The sequence below is a fragment of the Zea mays genome, chromosome 2 (assembly GCF_902167145.1).
Source record: "Zea mays cultivar B73 chromosome 2, Zm-B73-REFERENCE-NAM-5.0, whole genome shotgun sequence".
Taxonomy (NCBI): domain Eukaryota; kingdom Viridiplantae; phylum Streptophyta; class Magnoliopsida; order Poales; family Poaceae; genus Zea; species Zea mays.
The window spans coordinates 58,716,090-58,731,186 of NC_050097.1; the positions used below are offsets into that span (position 1 = coordinate 58,716,090).

A 15,097-nucleotide genomic window follows, 5' to 3' on the forward strand; every position below is an offset into this window, starting at 1 on the left:
CAGTGTAGATATAATCAGTTGATGGCGTAGCAAGCAGTGTTGACCGCCTCGGCCCAAAACCGATCCGAAGTATTGTACTCATCAAGCATGGTTCTTGCCATGTCCAATAGAGTTCTATTCTTCCTCTCCACTACACCATTTTGTTGTGGAGTGTAGGGAGAAGAGAACTCATGCTTGATGCCCTCCTCCTCAAGGAAGCCTTCAATTTGAGAGTTCTTGAACTCCGTCCCGTTGTCGCTTCTAATTTTCTTGATCCTTAAGCCGAACTCATTTTGAGCCTGTCTCAAGAATCCCTTTAAGATATCTTGGGTATGAGATTTTTCCTGCAAAAAGAACACCCAAGTGAAGCGAGAATAATCATCCACAATAACTAGACAATACTTACTCCCGTCGATGCTTATGTAAGCTATCGGGCCGAATAGATCCATGTGTAGGAGCTCCAGTGGCCTGTCAGTCGTCATGATGTTCTTGTGTGGATGATGGGTTCCAACTTGCTTCCCTGCTTGGAATGCGCTACAAATCCTGTGTTTCTCAAAATGAACATTTGCTAATCCTAAAATGTGTTCTCCCTTTAGAAGCTTATGAAGATTCTTCATCCCAACATGGGCTAGTCGGCGGTGCCAGAGCCAACCCATGTTAGTCTTAGCAATTAAGCAAGTGTCGAGTTCAGCTCTATCAAAATCTACCAAGTATAGCTGACCCTCTAACACTCCCTTAAATGCTATTGAATCATCACTTCTTCTAAAGACAGTGACACCTACATCAGTGAATAGACAGTTGTAGCCCATTTGACATAATTGAGAAACGGAAAGCAAATTGTAATCTAAAGAATCTACAAGAAAAACATTGGAAATGGAATGGTCAGGTGATATAGCAATTTTACCCAATCCTTTGACCAAACCTTGGTTTCCATCCCCGAATGTGATAGCTCTTTGGGGATCTTGGTTTTTCTCGTAGGAGGAGAACATCTTCTTCTCCCCTGTCATGTGGTTTGTGCACTCGCTGTCGATGATCCAACTTGAGCCCCCGGATGCATAAACCTACAAAACATGTTTAGTTCTTGACTTTAGGTACCCAAATGGTTTTGGGTCCTTTGGCATTAGATACAAGAACTTTGGGTACCCAAACACAAGTCTTTGACCCCTTGTGCTTGCCCCCAACATACTTGGCAACTATCTTGCCCGATTTGTTAGTTAAAACATATGATGCATCAAAAGTTTTTAATGAAATGTTATGATCTTTTGATGCACTAGGAGTTTTCTTCTTAGGCAACTTAGCACGGGTTGGTTGCCTAGAACTAGATGTCTCACCCTTATATATAAATGCATGGTTAGGGCCAGAGTGAGACTTCCTAGAGTGAATTCTCCTAATTTTGCTCTCGGGATAACCGGCAGGGTATAAAATGTAACCCTCGTTATCCTAAGGCATGGGAGTCTTGCCCTTAACAAAGTTGGACAATTTCTTAGGAGGGGCATTAAGTTTGACATTGTCTCCCTTTTGGAAGCCAATGCCATCCTTGATGCCAGGGCGTCTCCCACTATAGAGCATGCTTCTAGCAAATTTAAACTTTTCATTTTCTAAGTCATGCTCGGCAATTTTAGCATCTAAAATTCTATATCCTCTAGCTCTTCGTGACCTGTTGTGTCTGCCCTCGACTTAGCCTAGCCGTCTTAGAATAGAAAGGTTTCTAACCGTTGAAAAAAGGATACTTCTAAACGTTAAGGGGCGCTCAACCTTCCACTCAAATCCTTTTTGGAGTGAGCTGTGCGATGAACCTGCTGATATACTCTATCCTTCCCAGGAATCCTCTTCTTTCCTTTCTTTTCGGATCAATGAGACAAATCTTTGAGGTAGTTCAAGCTGTCGTTAGGGTCTTTGGCAAAGGAATGGAAATGGGACCCCCTCGACTTCTTTTGCTATATGATCATTTTGTTGTTTAATTAAAGCCATGTGATCATGAATAGCATCAATGTTAATATCTCTACATCTAGTACAAATGGAAAAATGTTCAACGGTAGCTGTAGAGGGTTTGCAAGATTTTAATTCTACAACCTTAGCATGCAATATATCATTTTTACTTCTAAGGTCGAAAATTGTAACATTGCAAACATCTAGTTCTTTAGCCTTAGCAAGCATTTTTTTTATTTTCAATTCTAAGGCTAGCAAGAGAAATGTTCAATTCTTTAATCTTAGCAAGCAAATCATCATTATTATTTCTAGGATTGGGAATTGAAACATTACAAACATTTGAATCAACCTTAGCCACCAAATTAGCATTTTCATTTCTAAGGTTGTCCATAGTCTTATGGCAAGTGCTTAGCTCACTAGATAGTTTTTCACATTTCTCTACTTCTAGAGCGTAAGCATTTTTAACTTTAACATGCTTCTTGTTTTCTTTAATAAGGAAGTCCTCTTGGGAGTCCAAGAGATCATCCTTCTCATGGATAACACTAATCAATTCATTTAATTTTTCTTTTTGTTGCATGTTTAAGTTGGCAAAAAGCGTACACAAATTATCTTCCTCATCACTAGCATTATCATCGCTAGAGGACTCATATCTAGTGAAGGATTTGGATTTAACCTTCTTTTTGTCGTCCTTTGCCATGAGACACTTGTGGCCGACGTTGGGGAAGAGAAGTCCCTTGGTGATGGCGATGTTGGCGGCGTCCTCGTCGTCGGAGGAGTCGGAGGAGCTCTCGTCCGAGTCCCACTCGCGGCATACGTGGACGTCGCCACCCTTCTTCTTGTAGTATTTCTTCTTCTCCTTTCTTCTCCCCTTCTTGTCGTCGCCCCTGTCACTGTCACTAGATATAGGACACTTTGCAATAAAATGACCGGGCTTACCACATTTGTAGCAAACCTTCTTGGAGCGGGGCTTGTAATCTTTCCCCCTCCTTTGCTTGAGGATTTGGCGGAAGCTCTTGATGACGAGCGCCATTTCCTCGTTGTCGAGCTTTGAGGCGTCGATTGGTTGTCTACTTGGTGTAGACTCCTCCTTCTTCTCCTTCGTCGCCTTGAATGCGACCGGTTGTGCTTCGGACGTGGAGGGATCATCTAGCTCGTTGATTTTCTTTGAGCCCTTGATCATGTACTCAAAGCTCACAAAATTCCCGATTACTTCCTCAGGGGTCATTAGTGTATATCTAGGATTACCACGAATTAATTGAACTTGAGTAGGGTTAAGAAAAATAAGTGATCTAAGAATAACCTTAACCATTTCGTGGTCATCCCACTTTTTGCTCCCGAGGTTGCGCACTTGGTTCACCAAGGTTTTGAGCCGGTTGTACATATCTTGTGGCTCTTCCCCTTTGCGAAGCCAGAAGCGACCGAGCTCCCCCTCGATCGTCTCCCGCTTGGTGATCTTGGTTAGCTCATCTCCTTCGTGCGCGGTCTTGAGCACGTCCCATACTTCATTGGCGCTCTTTAAACCTTGCACCTTGTTGTACTCCTCTCTACTTAGAGAGGCAAGGAGTATGGTTATGGCTTGGGAGTTGAAGTGCTGATTTGGGCCACTTCATCCACATCATAATCTTCATCCCCTACGGATGGTACCTGTACACCAAACTCAACAACATCCCATATACTTTTGTGGAGTGAGGTTAGATGAAATCGCATTAAATCACTCCACCTAGCATAATCTTCACCATCAAAAGTTGGTGGTTTGCCTAATGGGACGGAAAGTAGAGGTGTATGTTTAGGAATGCGAGGGTAGCGTAAGGGGATCTTACTAAACTTCTTGCGCTCATGGCGCTTAGAAGTTACGGAGGGCGCATCGGAGCTGGAGGTGGAAGGTGATGAAGTGTCGGTCTCGTAGTAGACCACCTTCCTCATCTTCTTTATCTTGTCGCCACTCCGATGCGACTTGTGGGAAGAGGCTTTCTTCTCCTTCCCCTTTCCCTTTTTGCGGGACTCTTCCGATGAAGCCTTCCCGTGGCTTGTAGTGGGCTTTTCGCCGGTCTCCATCTCCTTCTTGGCGTGATCTCCCGACATCACTTCAAGCGGTTAGGCTCTAATGAAGCACCGGGCTCTGATACCAATTGAAAGTCGCCTAGAGGGGGGTGAATAGGGCGAAACTGAAATTTACAAAGTTAATCACAACTACAAGCCGGGTTAGCGTTAGAAATATAATCGAGTCCGAGAGAGGGCGTAAAAACAAATCGCAATCGAATAAGGAAGTGAGACACAAGGATTTGTTTTACCGTGGTTCGGTTCTCGCAAACCTACTCCCCGTTGAGGAGGCCACAAAGGCCGGGTCTTTTTCAACCCTTTCCCTCTCTCAAACGGTCCCTCGGACCGAGTGAGCTTTCTCTTCTCAAATCAACCGGGAACAAAACTTCCCCGCAAGGACCACCACACAATTGGTGTCTCTTGCCTCGGTTATAAGTGAGTATTGATCTCAAGAAAGATTGAGAAAGAAGAAAGCAATCCAAGCGCAAGAGCTCAAAAGAACACAACAAATCACTCTCACTTAACACTAAAGCTTTTGTGGAATTTGGAGAGGATTTGATCACTTGGGTGTATCTTGTATTGAATGCCTAGCTCTTGTAAGAGGTTGGAAGGTTGAAAACTTGGATGACTTGAATGTGGGGTGGTTGGGGGTATTTATAACTCCAACCACCAAACTAGTCGTTTGGTGGAGGCTGTCTGTCGCATGGTGCACCGGACAGTCCGGTGCACACCGGACAGTGTCTGGTGCGCCAGCCACGTCACCAGGCTGTTGGGTTCCGACCGTTGGAGCTCTGACTGCTGGGCCCGCCTGGATGTCCGGTGGCACACCGGACATGTACTGTAGAGTGTCCGGTGCGCCACTTTGCGCGTGCCTGACTTCTGCGCGCTCTGGCGCGCATTAAATGACTCTGCAGGTGACCGTTGGCGCGAAGTAGCCGTTGCTCCGGACACCGGACATGTCCGGTGAATTATAGCGGAGCGGATTCCCGAAGCTGGCGAGTTCAAAGTTGCTCTCCTCTGGAGCACCGGACACTGTCCGGTGGAGCACCAGACAGTCCGGTGAATTATAGCGAAGCGCCTCTGAAAATTCCCGAAGGTGAAGAGTTTGGCTTGGAGTTCCCTGCACCGGACAGTGTCCGGTGCACCAGACGAGGGCTGCCTTCGGTCATTCCTTGCTCTCTTCGTTGAACCCAATTCTTGGTCTTTTTATTGGCTAAGTGTGAATCTTTGGCACCTGTATAACTTATAGACTAAAGCAAGCTAGTTAGTCCAATTATTTGTGTTGGGCAATTCAACCACCAAAATTAATTAAGAAATAGATGTAAGCCTAATTCCCTTTCAACACACCCTAACAAATTCTAGATGCTGACTTATTTTATCAATTTCTATTGACTCCCATAAAATTTGGACCTCAAACCAACTCCATTAGTTCGGTATTGAAATTGGGTTTCTACTCATATGTGGATCATCGAAAATGAAGTATGTATGTATCCTGAGCGTCCATTTTTACTACAGGTTACTTCTGAATTCCGAGAAGAACTCTAACAAGACAAAGATTGTGACTCTAACGTTCCAAAGATGGTGGGTAATGAGGAGAACGTCCAGAAACTTTTCTTTTGTGTTTGTCATCTTCTTGGGACATGATTCGACTTAGGCTAGGATTCCAGGACTGAATGGTAAGCATATGAAGATGTCACAACGCCCAACAGAACTAGTAGTAGATTATCGTGATAATTTGAAGACCTTTGTGATGTGATATTAAGGTAGGTTCTGGTTTATTTGAAAACCTATCAAATAAGTTTTTCATGAAATGCTCATGGACACCGATGACAAACTAAAACTTAAATTTTGATAGACTTGTACTTTAAAATTTATATTATCGCTGTGGCTTGTTGCGTCTTTAATCTGGCTGCGGTTGCGGCTTCTACGCTATTTTGTCTCTATAGATTGCAGCTCCGGCAGTCTGAACAGCTGTAGCAGGTGTGGCTGCAGGTGCAGGACAACCGAACAACTAATTTTAAAAATATTACTAATCATATTTATATCATCCTTATATATGTCAATGTTACTAATCATATTTGAAATGTCAATATTATGTAACAACTATTTTTTGGTTTTATGTAAATATAGAAATGAGTTTACCATTATATCGATAGATGTTAAGTTTTCACCGTTTAGGGCATATTCGTTTTAGGGTGGATTATAGAGGTTTGGAGGAGATTAAATCCATTTCTATTCATTTTCCTTCAAACCCCTTACAACCGAACATGGCCTTAATCAGAGATCTACTAAATGGTTGACACAAGCGGAGCAGCAACTGGGCGCCGTCAGACTGCGTGCAACTTGCGCTGGTTCACCTACTCGCCGGACGACAAGCATCTTCGAGCTGGCGGGCACCACCTACCCGATCGAGCTCCCTGCACTTTCGCCACAGCCACTTCGCCACGATCCCGCCGTCCGTGGACTGTCGCGTCGGCGGTGACTCGTTCTGCTGTGGTCCGTCCATTCGTCACGGTAGCTAGCTATGGCCGCAATTTGGCGTCCGCCGGCTCGGCCTGCAACGCTCCACTTCCCCAAGCCGGATCTTTGTTGGCAATCAATCGTTTGGCGTGGCGTGCGTACACTTGCATACATGCCGGAATTGGGTATAGGAGGCCTGCTCTGCCGTGCCCTGCCCTGCCCTGCCCTGCCCACGATGCTGCATGCCGCAGAGGCAGATGAGATGAGATGAGAGCGGTGGGGGCTGCGTGCCACTAGGAGCCGGCCGGCCAGGTCTCGCGGCTAGTGGGCGTGCGGCGGTGCGTGCGTGCGTGCTACTTGGGATTCAGCGTAGTGGAGGAGCGGGACCGGATCTGGAACGACGCAAGGAGTACGCCTGGATGCTTCCGATGTGCCTTCGCTCTGAATTTCTGAATCTGTTCCTCCATGGTGCCTTGGACACGGGCGGATTGGCGGCCTCTCATCGGCTGGAACCAGAACCACCCCCTTTCAAACGGGGCTGCTGCCATGAGCATGCCTGCATGGCTGCATATGTCGAGCCGATCAGACCAATAAACCCTACGTACGTGCGGGTTTGGTAACTAAAAATAACTAGTAAACTAACCTTCACGTACGGCTTCACCTTAATGTTGCGAATGAGCTAGATTATCGATATCCAAATTGGAGCAAGATCGACGATTATAAAAAATAATTGTTAGGGCAGGGCAACAGAGGACGATCGAATGCTCACCATGAAAAGGAGAAAAAGAGAAAAGCAAGTATATATATATATATATATATATATATATATATATATATATATATATATATATATATATATATATATATATATATATATATATATATATATAAAGGATTCAAGAGGAGTCAAGACAAAGCTAGGCATAGCTATGGCATTTCATTTTTGTCAATCAAGACATAATAGCGCGCGTGATCGGATTTAGGACAAATATAGTTGTACCGCTAAAAAGAAGAGCTAGATAATTCAGTATGCGTGTCGGAATCATACACATTACGTACAGACCTAAGCGGCACACACATAAGAGCAACCGATTGCTTTCATAAGATACATGTGCACGCTTGGTAAAATATTTTGAGAATTAGAATGCTTGACAAGACATGGGAAAATATTTTCATAAGATACATGTGCACCGGCTACAAAGTCAACTCATACATATTGCACAGATTTCAACCGAGCACAGTGCATGCAGTCCGATGTTTGTACGTGGTGCATTATACATGGTTGTTGCATCTCGTGATACTAGCTGAGCAGATTAGACTAGTTCTACTCTTATTACTCTTAGTGATTACTGTCACCTAGACGATCCCGGATTTATGGGACCATTGAATGACTATTTTGTAGCGGAGAAGGATAAGCCAGTATAGAGCATTTGGTCTATGTGTGTGGATCAAGGAGGCAACTAGCTAGACCCTTGCATGTGTGCTTCAATATGAGACAACTTGGGAGTCTTGACCCTTCGATATCTCACAAAACATCAAAGTTTTCATAACCCTCTTTATATTACGCATTTATTTTTATGCATTTTACATTCCTAGAGTTATCATGTTAGTGTAGGGTTGGTACCTAAGGTGCAAAGCTTATGTATAAGCAATAGAACACCGGTTAGGAACAACAGGTCAATTTAGCTAAGCGATACATCCCATGAAAATTTTAGATTAGTCGAATTCACCCCATCCTCTTATCTTGGACATCTTGATCCTTTTATAATGGTCTCCAAAAAGTGGATTCTCGAAGAGTCACAGTCACATATGATTGTTTGGCTTCTAATTTGTCTCCACTAATTCGGTCTTTACTCTATATTGATAAGCCCGAATGATGTATCATTTGTTGAGTTGTAAACCAGATTTGACAAGCATTCTATCAAATACACATGGACATATAGAGCTATTAGTAATAAATAGTCATGGTCCCTCTATTGTGCTTTGAACTTTGCATCCTATTGGTCCAATTATAGGAGTCCAAAATTATTGTTGTTGATCTCCCATGTCACATATTCTCATCCTCTTCATATGTAAACCTAAGCACCACCAATGTAGAATATTAATTAGGTAGCATAATATGCTCATAATATGCTCATAATATGCTCAGATATATTCAAATCAGATTTAGCTAGGAGTGAATTCACGTACTGTCATAGTTTTTGGCATAACTTTGTGTAAGTGACCCTTGATTTATATATCATTTGTGTGTGATGGTGAATGGTTGACATACGATGTATGATGTACCTATCACAAGGTGTCTTCTATGTTTTTTTAAAAAAACAATATAGTACTTCTTTTGGTCATAAATATGACATTCAAGGAGTATGTCCTGTTGGTAAAGCAACTATATTTACTCTAAATATCAGATAATAAAAAACGAGATATGTTAACAGTGTATGATTGAGTTGAATAAATTCATCGTGTAAATATATTTTTATATATGGTCATGAATAAGGCATAGATCATAATAAAGGTGGCTTTCAATATATTGATAAAAAATAGTTAGTGTCGTAAACATTGGTACCCTGTGTAAAGTTGGTTGAATTTGAGATAATTTGAATTACAACAAAGCTAAAATGCCACTCTTTTGCGGGATGGATATAATAAAATGACTACTCCCTCCACCCTAAAATAAACGCATATTTTACGTCGTTTGAATAGAAACCTAGAAAATAATATCATATTTATATCTCTAAATAAATTTGTTATAAAATTACATTTTGTCGGGGACCATAATTAGGGGTACCCTCAAGACTCCTACAGCGGGTAACCCCCATCAGCATAAAGCTGCTAAGGCCTGATGGGTGCGATTAAGTCAGGGATCAGTCCGTTCGAGCGACTCGATCACGCCTCGCCCGAGCCTAGCCTCGGACAAGGGCAGCCGACCCCGGAGGATTTCCGTCTCGCCCGAGGCCCCCCTCCAATGGCGAACATATTTCCGGCTCGCCCGAGGCCCTGCCTTCGCTAAGAAGCAACCCTGACTAAATCACTGCACTGACCGACCAAATCGCAGGAGCATTTAATGCAAAGGTGGTCTGACACCTTTATCCTGACGCGCGCGCCCCGGCAGAGCCGAAGTGACCGCCGTCACTTCGCTGCTCCACTGACCGGCCTGACAGAAGGACAGTGCCGCCTGCGCCACTCCGACTGCAGTGCCACTTGATAGAGTGAGACTGACAGGCAGTCAGGCCCTGCCGAAGGCACCATAGGAAGCTCCGCTTCGCCCGACCCAGGGCTCGGACTCGGGCTAAGTCCCGGAAGACGGTGAACTCCGCTCCGCCCGACCCAGGGCTCGGACTCGGGCTAAGTCCCGGAAGACGGCGAACTCCGCTCCGCCCGACCCAGGGCTCGGACTCGGGCTAAGTCCCGGAAAACGGCGAACTCCGCTCCGCCCGACCCAGGGCTCGGACTCGGGCTAAGTCCCGGAAGACGGCGAACTCCGCTCCGCCCGACCCAGGGCTCGGACTCGGGCTCAGCCCCAGAAGACGACGAACTCCGCTCCGCCCGACCCAGGGCTCGGACTCGGGCTCAGCCCCAGAAGACGACGAACTCCGCTTCGCCCAACCCCAGGGCTCGGACTCCGCCCTGGCCTCAGCCGACGGCCTCTGCCTCACCCGACCCAGGGGCTCGGACTCGGCCTCGGCCACAGAAGACAGACTCGACCTCGGCTTCGGAGGAGCCTCCACATCGCCCAACCTAGGGCGCAGGCCAGCCACATCAACAGGAGGCGCCATCATCACCCTACCCCGAGCTGACTCGGGCCGCAGGGAACAAGACCGGCGTCCCATCTGGCTAGCTCCGCCAGATAGGCAATGATGGCGCCCGCATACTCTGTGACGACGGCGGCTCTCAGCCCCCTTACGGAAGCAAGAGGACGTCAGCAAGGACCCAACCGCTCCGACAGCTGTCCCTCCGCCAGGCTCCATCGCTCCTCCGACGGCCACGACATCACACCAGCTGGGTGCCAAAGTCTCCCCGGCTGCCACAACGGCATGTACTTAGGGCGCTAGCTCTCCTCCGCTAGACACGTAGCACTCTGCTACACCCCCCATTGTACACCTGGATCCTCTCCTTACGCCTATAAAAGGAAGGACTAGGGCCCTCTTAGAGAGGGTTGGCCGCGCGGGGACGAGGACGAGACAGGCGCTCGCCTGGAGCCGCTCGCTCCCTCTCCCGCGTGGACGCTTGTAACCCCCTACTGCAAGCGCACCCGACCGGGGCGCGGGACGAACATGAAGGCCGCGGGATTCCCACCTCTCTCACGCCGGTCTCCGGCCGCCTCGCTCTCCCCCCTTCGCGCTCGCCCTCGCTCTCGACCCATCTGGGCTGGGGCACGCGGCGACACTCACTCGTCGGCCCAGGGACCCCCCGGTCTCGAAACGCCGACAGTTGGCGCGCCAGGTAGGGGCCTGCTGCGTGTTGACGAACAGCTTCCCGTCAAGCTCCAGATGGGCAGTCTCCAGCAACCTCTCCAACCCGGGACGGTGCTCCGTTTCGGGAGTCTTGAGTTCATGTCCCTCGACGGCAGCTACGACATGATACTCCTTCCACCGCCGCGCGACAACGACAATGGTGGCCGACAGCCCGCCCGCCGGCGGCGGAATCGACGACGTCTTCCCCGCGTGGTGGAAGAACAACCTTCGAGCTCATTCCGCCCTCTTCCCCGCCGACGGAGGGGAAGGCAGGGCAACCAAGGCCAAGCAGGAGGCAGCGCCTCGTCGGCTGTCGAGCAAGTCGACAGCGCCGGCACCCCAACGGGGGGCGCACCGGGTATCGACTTCGCGCTTGAGACGAAGACGAACGCCGTCTCCCCGCGACACGCCAATCCCGAGCAAGCGGACGACGCCAGCGCGCTTGCGAAAAGCTTGTTGGGCGTCGCCCTCGTACCTGAGACGACGGTGTAGTCAGTCCCCGACGTGACTTTATCGCCGCTCGTCGACCAAGAGGTACCGACCGATTCCCATCCCACATCATTTGGATTCAGCCTCAACCCGCCTAGCGACCTCGCTTTGGCGGGCGCTCTCGTAGAGGCGAGTCCAAACCCTCTGGGGTTTCGCATGCGGTCGCCTTGGGACCGGCTGACGGACGTCTCGACCTACGGGCCCTCTGGGTCCGAGGAAGACGACGAGCCCAGCATCTGTTGGGATTTCTCTGGACTTGGCAACCCCATGGCCATGCGGGACTTCATGACCGCATGTGACTACTGCCTCTCCGACTGTTCCGACGGTAGCCGCAGCCTCGGCGACGAGGACTGCGGTCCAAGCCGCGAGTTTTTCCACGTCGATCTAGGGGGTCCCTCCGAAGGCAATCATCTCGGCATGCCGGAGGACGGTGATCTCCCTAGGCCGGTACCCCGCGTTGACATCCCACGGGAGCTAGCTGTGGTCCCCGTTCGGGCGGGGGGGCATGACCCACAGCTCGAGCAAATCCGCGGGGTGCAGGCCAGGCTCGACGAGGGAGCAGGAGCGCTTGAGCCGATCCGCCGGGACGTCGGGCAGGCATGGGCGGGCCAACCCCCGGCCGGAGAAATACGTCATCTGCCCCAGGGCTTCCAGCACCGCGTCGCCGACGACGTCAGGGTCAGGCCACCACCCGCATCTAGTGGGGTCGGCCAGAACCTGGCCGCAGCAGCGATGCTTCTCCGCGCGATGCCGGAGCCACCAACCACCGAGGGCCGGTGAATCCAGGGGGAGCTCAAGAATCTCCTGGAAGGCGCTGCGGTCCGACGGGCCGAGAGTTCTGCCTCCCGAAGGCAGGGGTACCCCTCGGAACCTCATGCCGCGACTTCCCGATTCATGCGGGAAGCCTCGGTCTACACCGGGCGCACGCGCAACACCGCGCCTGCGGCTCCGGGCCGCCTCGGCAACGAGCACCATCACCGCGACCGTCGGGCCCACCTCGACGAGAGGGTGCGCCGAGGCTACCACCCCAGGCGTGGGGGACGCTACGACAGCGGGGAGGATCGGAGTCCCTCGCCCGAGCCACCCGGTCCGCAGGCCTTCAGCCGGGCCATCCGACGGGCACCGTTCCCGACCCGGTTCCGACCCCCGACTACTATCACAAAGTACTCGGGGGAGATGAGACCGGAACTGTGGCTCGCGGACTACCGTCTGGCCTGCCAGCTGGGTGGAACGGACGATGACAACCTCGTCATCCGCAACCTCCCCCTGTTCCTCTCCGACACCGCTCGCGCCTGGTTGGAGCACCTGCCTCCGGGGCAGATCTCCAACTGGGACGACCTAGTCCAAGCTTTCGCCGGCAATTTCCAGGGCACGTACGTGCGCCCCGGGAATTCTTGGGACCTCCGAAGCTACCGGCAGCAGCCGGGAGAGTCTCTCCGGGACTACATCCGGCGATTCTCGAAGCAGCGCACCGAGCTGCCCAACATCACCGACTCGGATATCATCGGCGTGTTCCTCGCCAGCACCACCTGCCGTGACCTGGTGAGCAAGTTGGGTCGCAAGACCCCCACCAGAGCGAGCGAGCTGATGGACATCGCCACCAAGTTCGCCTCCGGCCAGGAGGCGGTCGAGGCTATCTTTCGAAAGGACAAGCAGCCCCAGGGCCGCCCATCGGAAGATGCTCCGGAGGCGTCGACTCAGCGCGGCACCAAGAAGAAAGGCAAAAAGAAGTCGCAAGCGAAACGCGACGCCGCCGACGCGGACCTTGTCGCCGCCGCCGAGTACAAGAACCCTCGGAAGCCCCCCGGAGGTGCCAACCTCTTCGACAAGATGCTCAAGGAGCCGTGCCCCTATCACCAGGGGCCCGTCAAGCACACCCTTGAGGAGTGCGTCATGCTTCGGCGCCACTTCCACAGGGCCGGGCCACCCGCGGAGGGTGGCAGGGCCCGCGACGATGACAAGAAGGAAGATCACCAAGCAGGAGAGTTCCCCGAGGTCCGCGACTGCTTCATGATCTACGGTGGGCAAGCGGCGAACGCCTCGGCTCGGCACCGCAAACAAGAGCGTCGGGAGGTCTGCTCGGTGAAGGTGGCGGCGCCAGTCTACCTAGACTGGTCCGACAAGCCCATCACCTTCGACCAAGCCGACCACCCCGACCACGTGCCGAGCCCGGGGAAATACCCGCTCGTCGTCGACCCCGTCATCGGCGACGTCAGGCTCACCAAGGTCCTTATGGATGGAGGCAGCAGCCTCAACATCATCTACGCCGAGACCCTCGGGCTCCTGTGTGTCGATCTGTCCTCCGTCCGAGCAGGCGCTGCGCCCTTCCATGGGATGATTCCCGGGAAGCGCGTCCAGCCCCTCGGACAACTCGACCTCCCCGTCTGCTTCGGAACACCCTCCAACTTTCGAAGGGAGACCCTGACGTTCGAGGTGGTCGGGTTCCGAGGAACCTACCACGCGGTACTGGGAAGACCATGCTACGCGAAGTTCATGGCCGTCCCCAACTACACCTACCTGAAGCTCAAGATGCCGGGCCCCAACGGGGTCATCACCGTCGGCCCCACGTACAAACACGCGTTCGAATGCGACGTGGAGTGCGTGGAGTACGCCGAGGCCCTCGCCGAGTCCGAGGCCCTCATCGCCGACTTGGAAAACCTCTCTAAGGAGGTGCCAGACGTGAAGCGTCATGCCGGCAACTTCGAGCCAGTGGAGACGGTTAAGGCCGTCCCCCTCGACCCCAGCGGCGACACCTCCAAGCAGATCCGGATCGGCTCCGGGCTCGATCCCAAATAGGAAGCAGTGCTCGTCGACTTTCTCCGCGCGAACGCCGACGTCTTCGCGTGGAGTCCCTCGGACATGCCCGGCATACCGAGGGATGTCGCCGAGCACTCGCTGGACATTCGAGCCGGAGCTCGACCCGTCAAGCAGCCTCTGCGCCGATTCGACGAAGAGAAGCGCAGAGCCATAGGCGAGGAGATCCACAAGCTAATGGCGGCAGGGTTCATCAAAGAGGTATTCCATCCCGAATGGCTTGCCAACCCTGTGCTTGTGAGAAAGAAAGGGGGGAAATGGCGGATGTGTGTAGACTACACTGGTCTCAACAAAGCATGTCCGAAGGTTCCCTACCCTCTGCCTCGCATCGATCAAATCGTGGATTCCACTGCTGGGTGTGAAACCCTGTCTTTCCTCGATGCCTACTCAGGGTATCATCAAATCAGGATGAAAGAGTCCGACCAGCTCGCGACTTCTTTCATCACGCCCTTCGGCATGTACTGCTATGTCACCATGCCGTTCGGTTTGAGGAATGCGGGCACGACGTACCAGCGGTGCATGAACCATGTGTTCGGCGAACACATTGGCCGCACGGTCGAAGCCTACGTCGATGACATCGTAGTCAAGACGAGGGAAGCTTCCGACCTCCTTTCCGACCTTTAAGTGACATTCCGATGCCTCAAGGCGAAAGGCGTCAAGCTCAATCCCGAGAAGTGTGTCTTCGGGGTGCCCCGAGGCATGCTCTTGGGGTTCATCGTCTCCGAGCGGGGCATCGAAGCCAACCCGGAGAAGATCGCAGCCATCACCAGCATGGGGCCTATCAAGGACTTGAAAGGCGTACAGAGGGTCATGGGATGTCTCGCGGCTCTGAGCCGTTTCATCTCACGCCTCGGCGAAAGAGGTCTACCTCTGTACCGCCTCTTAAGGAAGGCCGAGTGCTTCACTTGGACCCCCGAGGCCGAGGAAGCTCT

The 15,097-nt window shown here is 51.1% G+C and overlaps 1 protein-coding gene across 1 annotated transcript in view; it reads right to left on the reverse strand.

Moving 5' to 3' along the window:
- LOC109944191 (uncharacterized) overlaps positions 1 to 6,454 on the reverse strand; it is a 44,059-nt gene extending 37,605 nt beyond the window's left edge. Inside the window, exon 1 of the mRNA XM_020548872.2 lies at positions 6,353 to 6,454. Coding sequence (XP_020404461.2) covers positions 6,353 to 6,454 — 102 coding nt within the window. The remainder of the gene's footprint in view (positions 1 to 6,352) is intronic.
- Between the last annotated feature and the right edge of the window lie 8,643 nt (positions 6,455 to 15,097).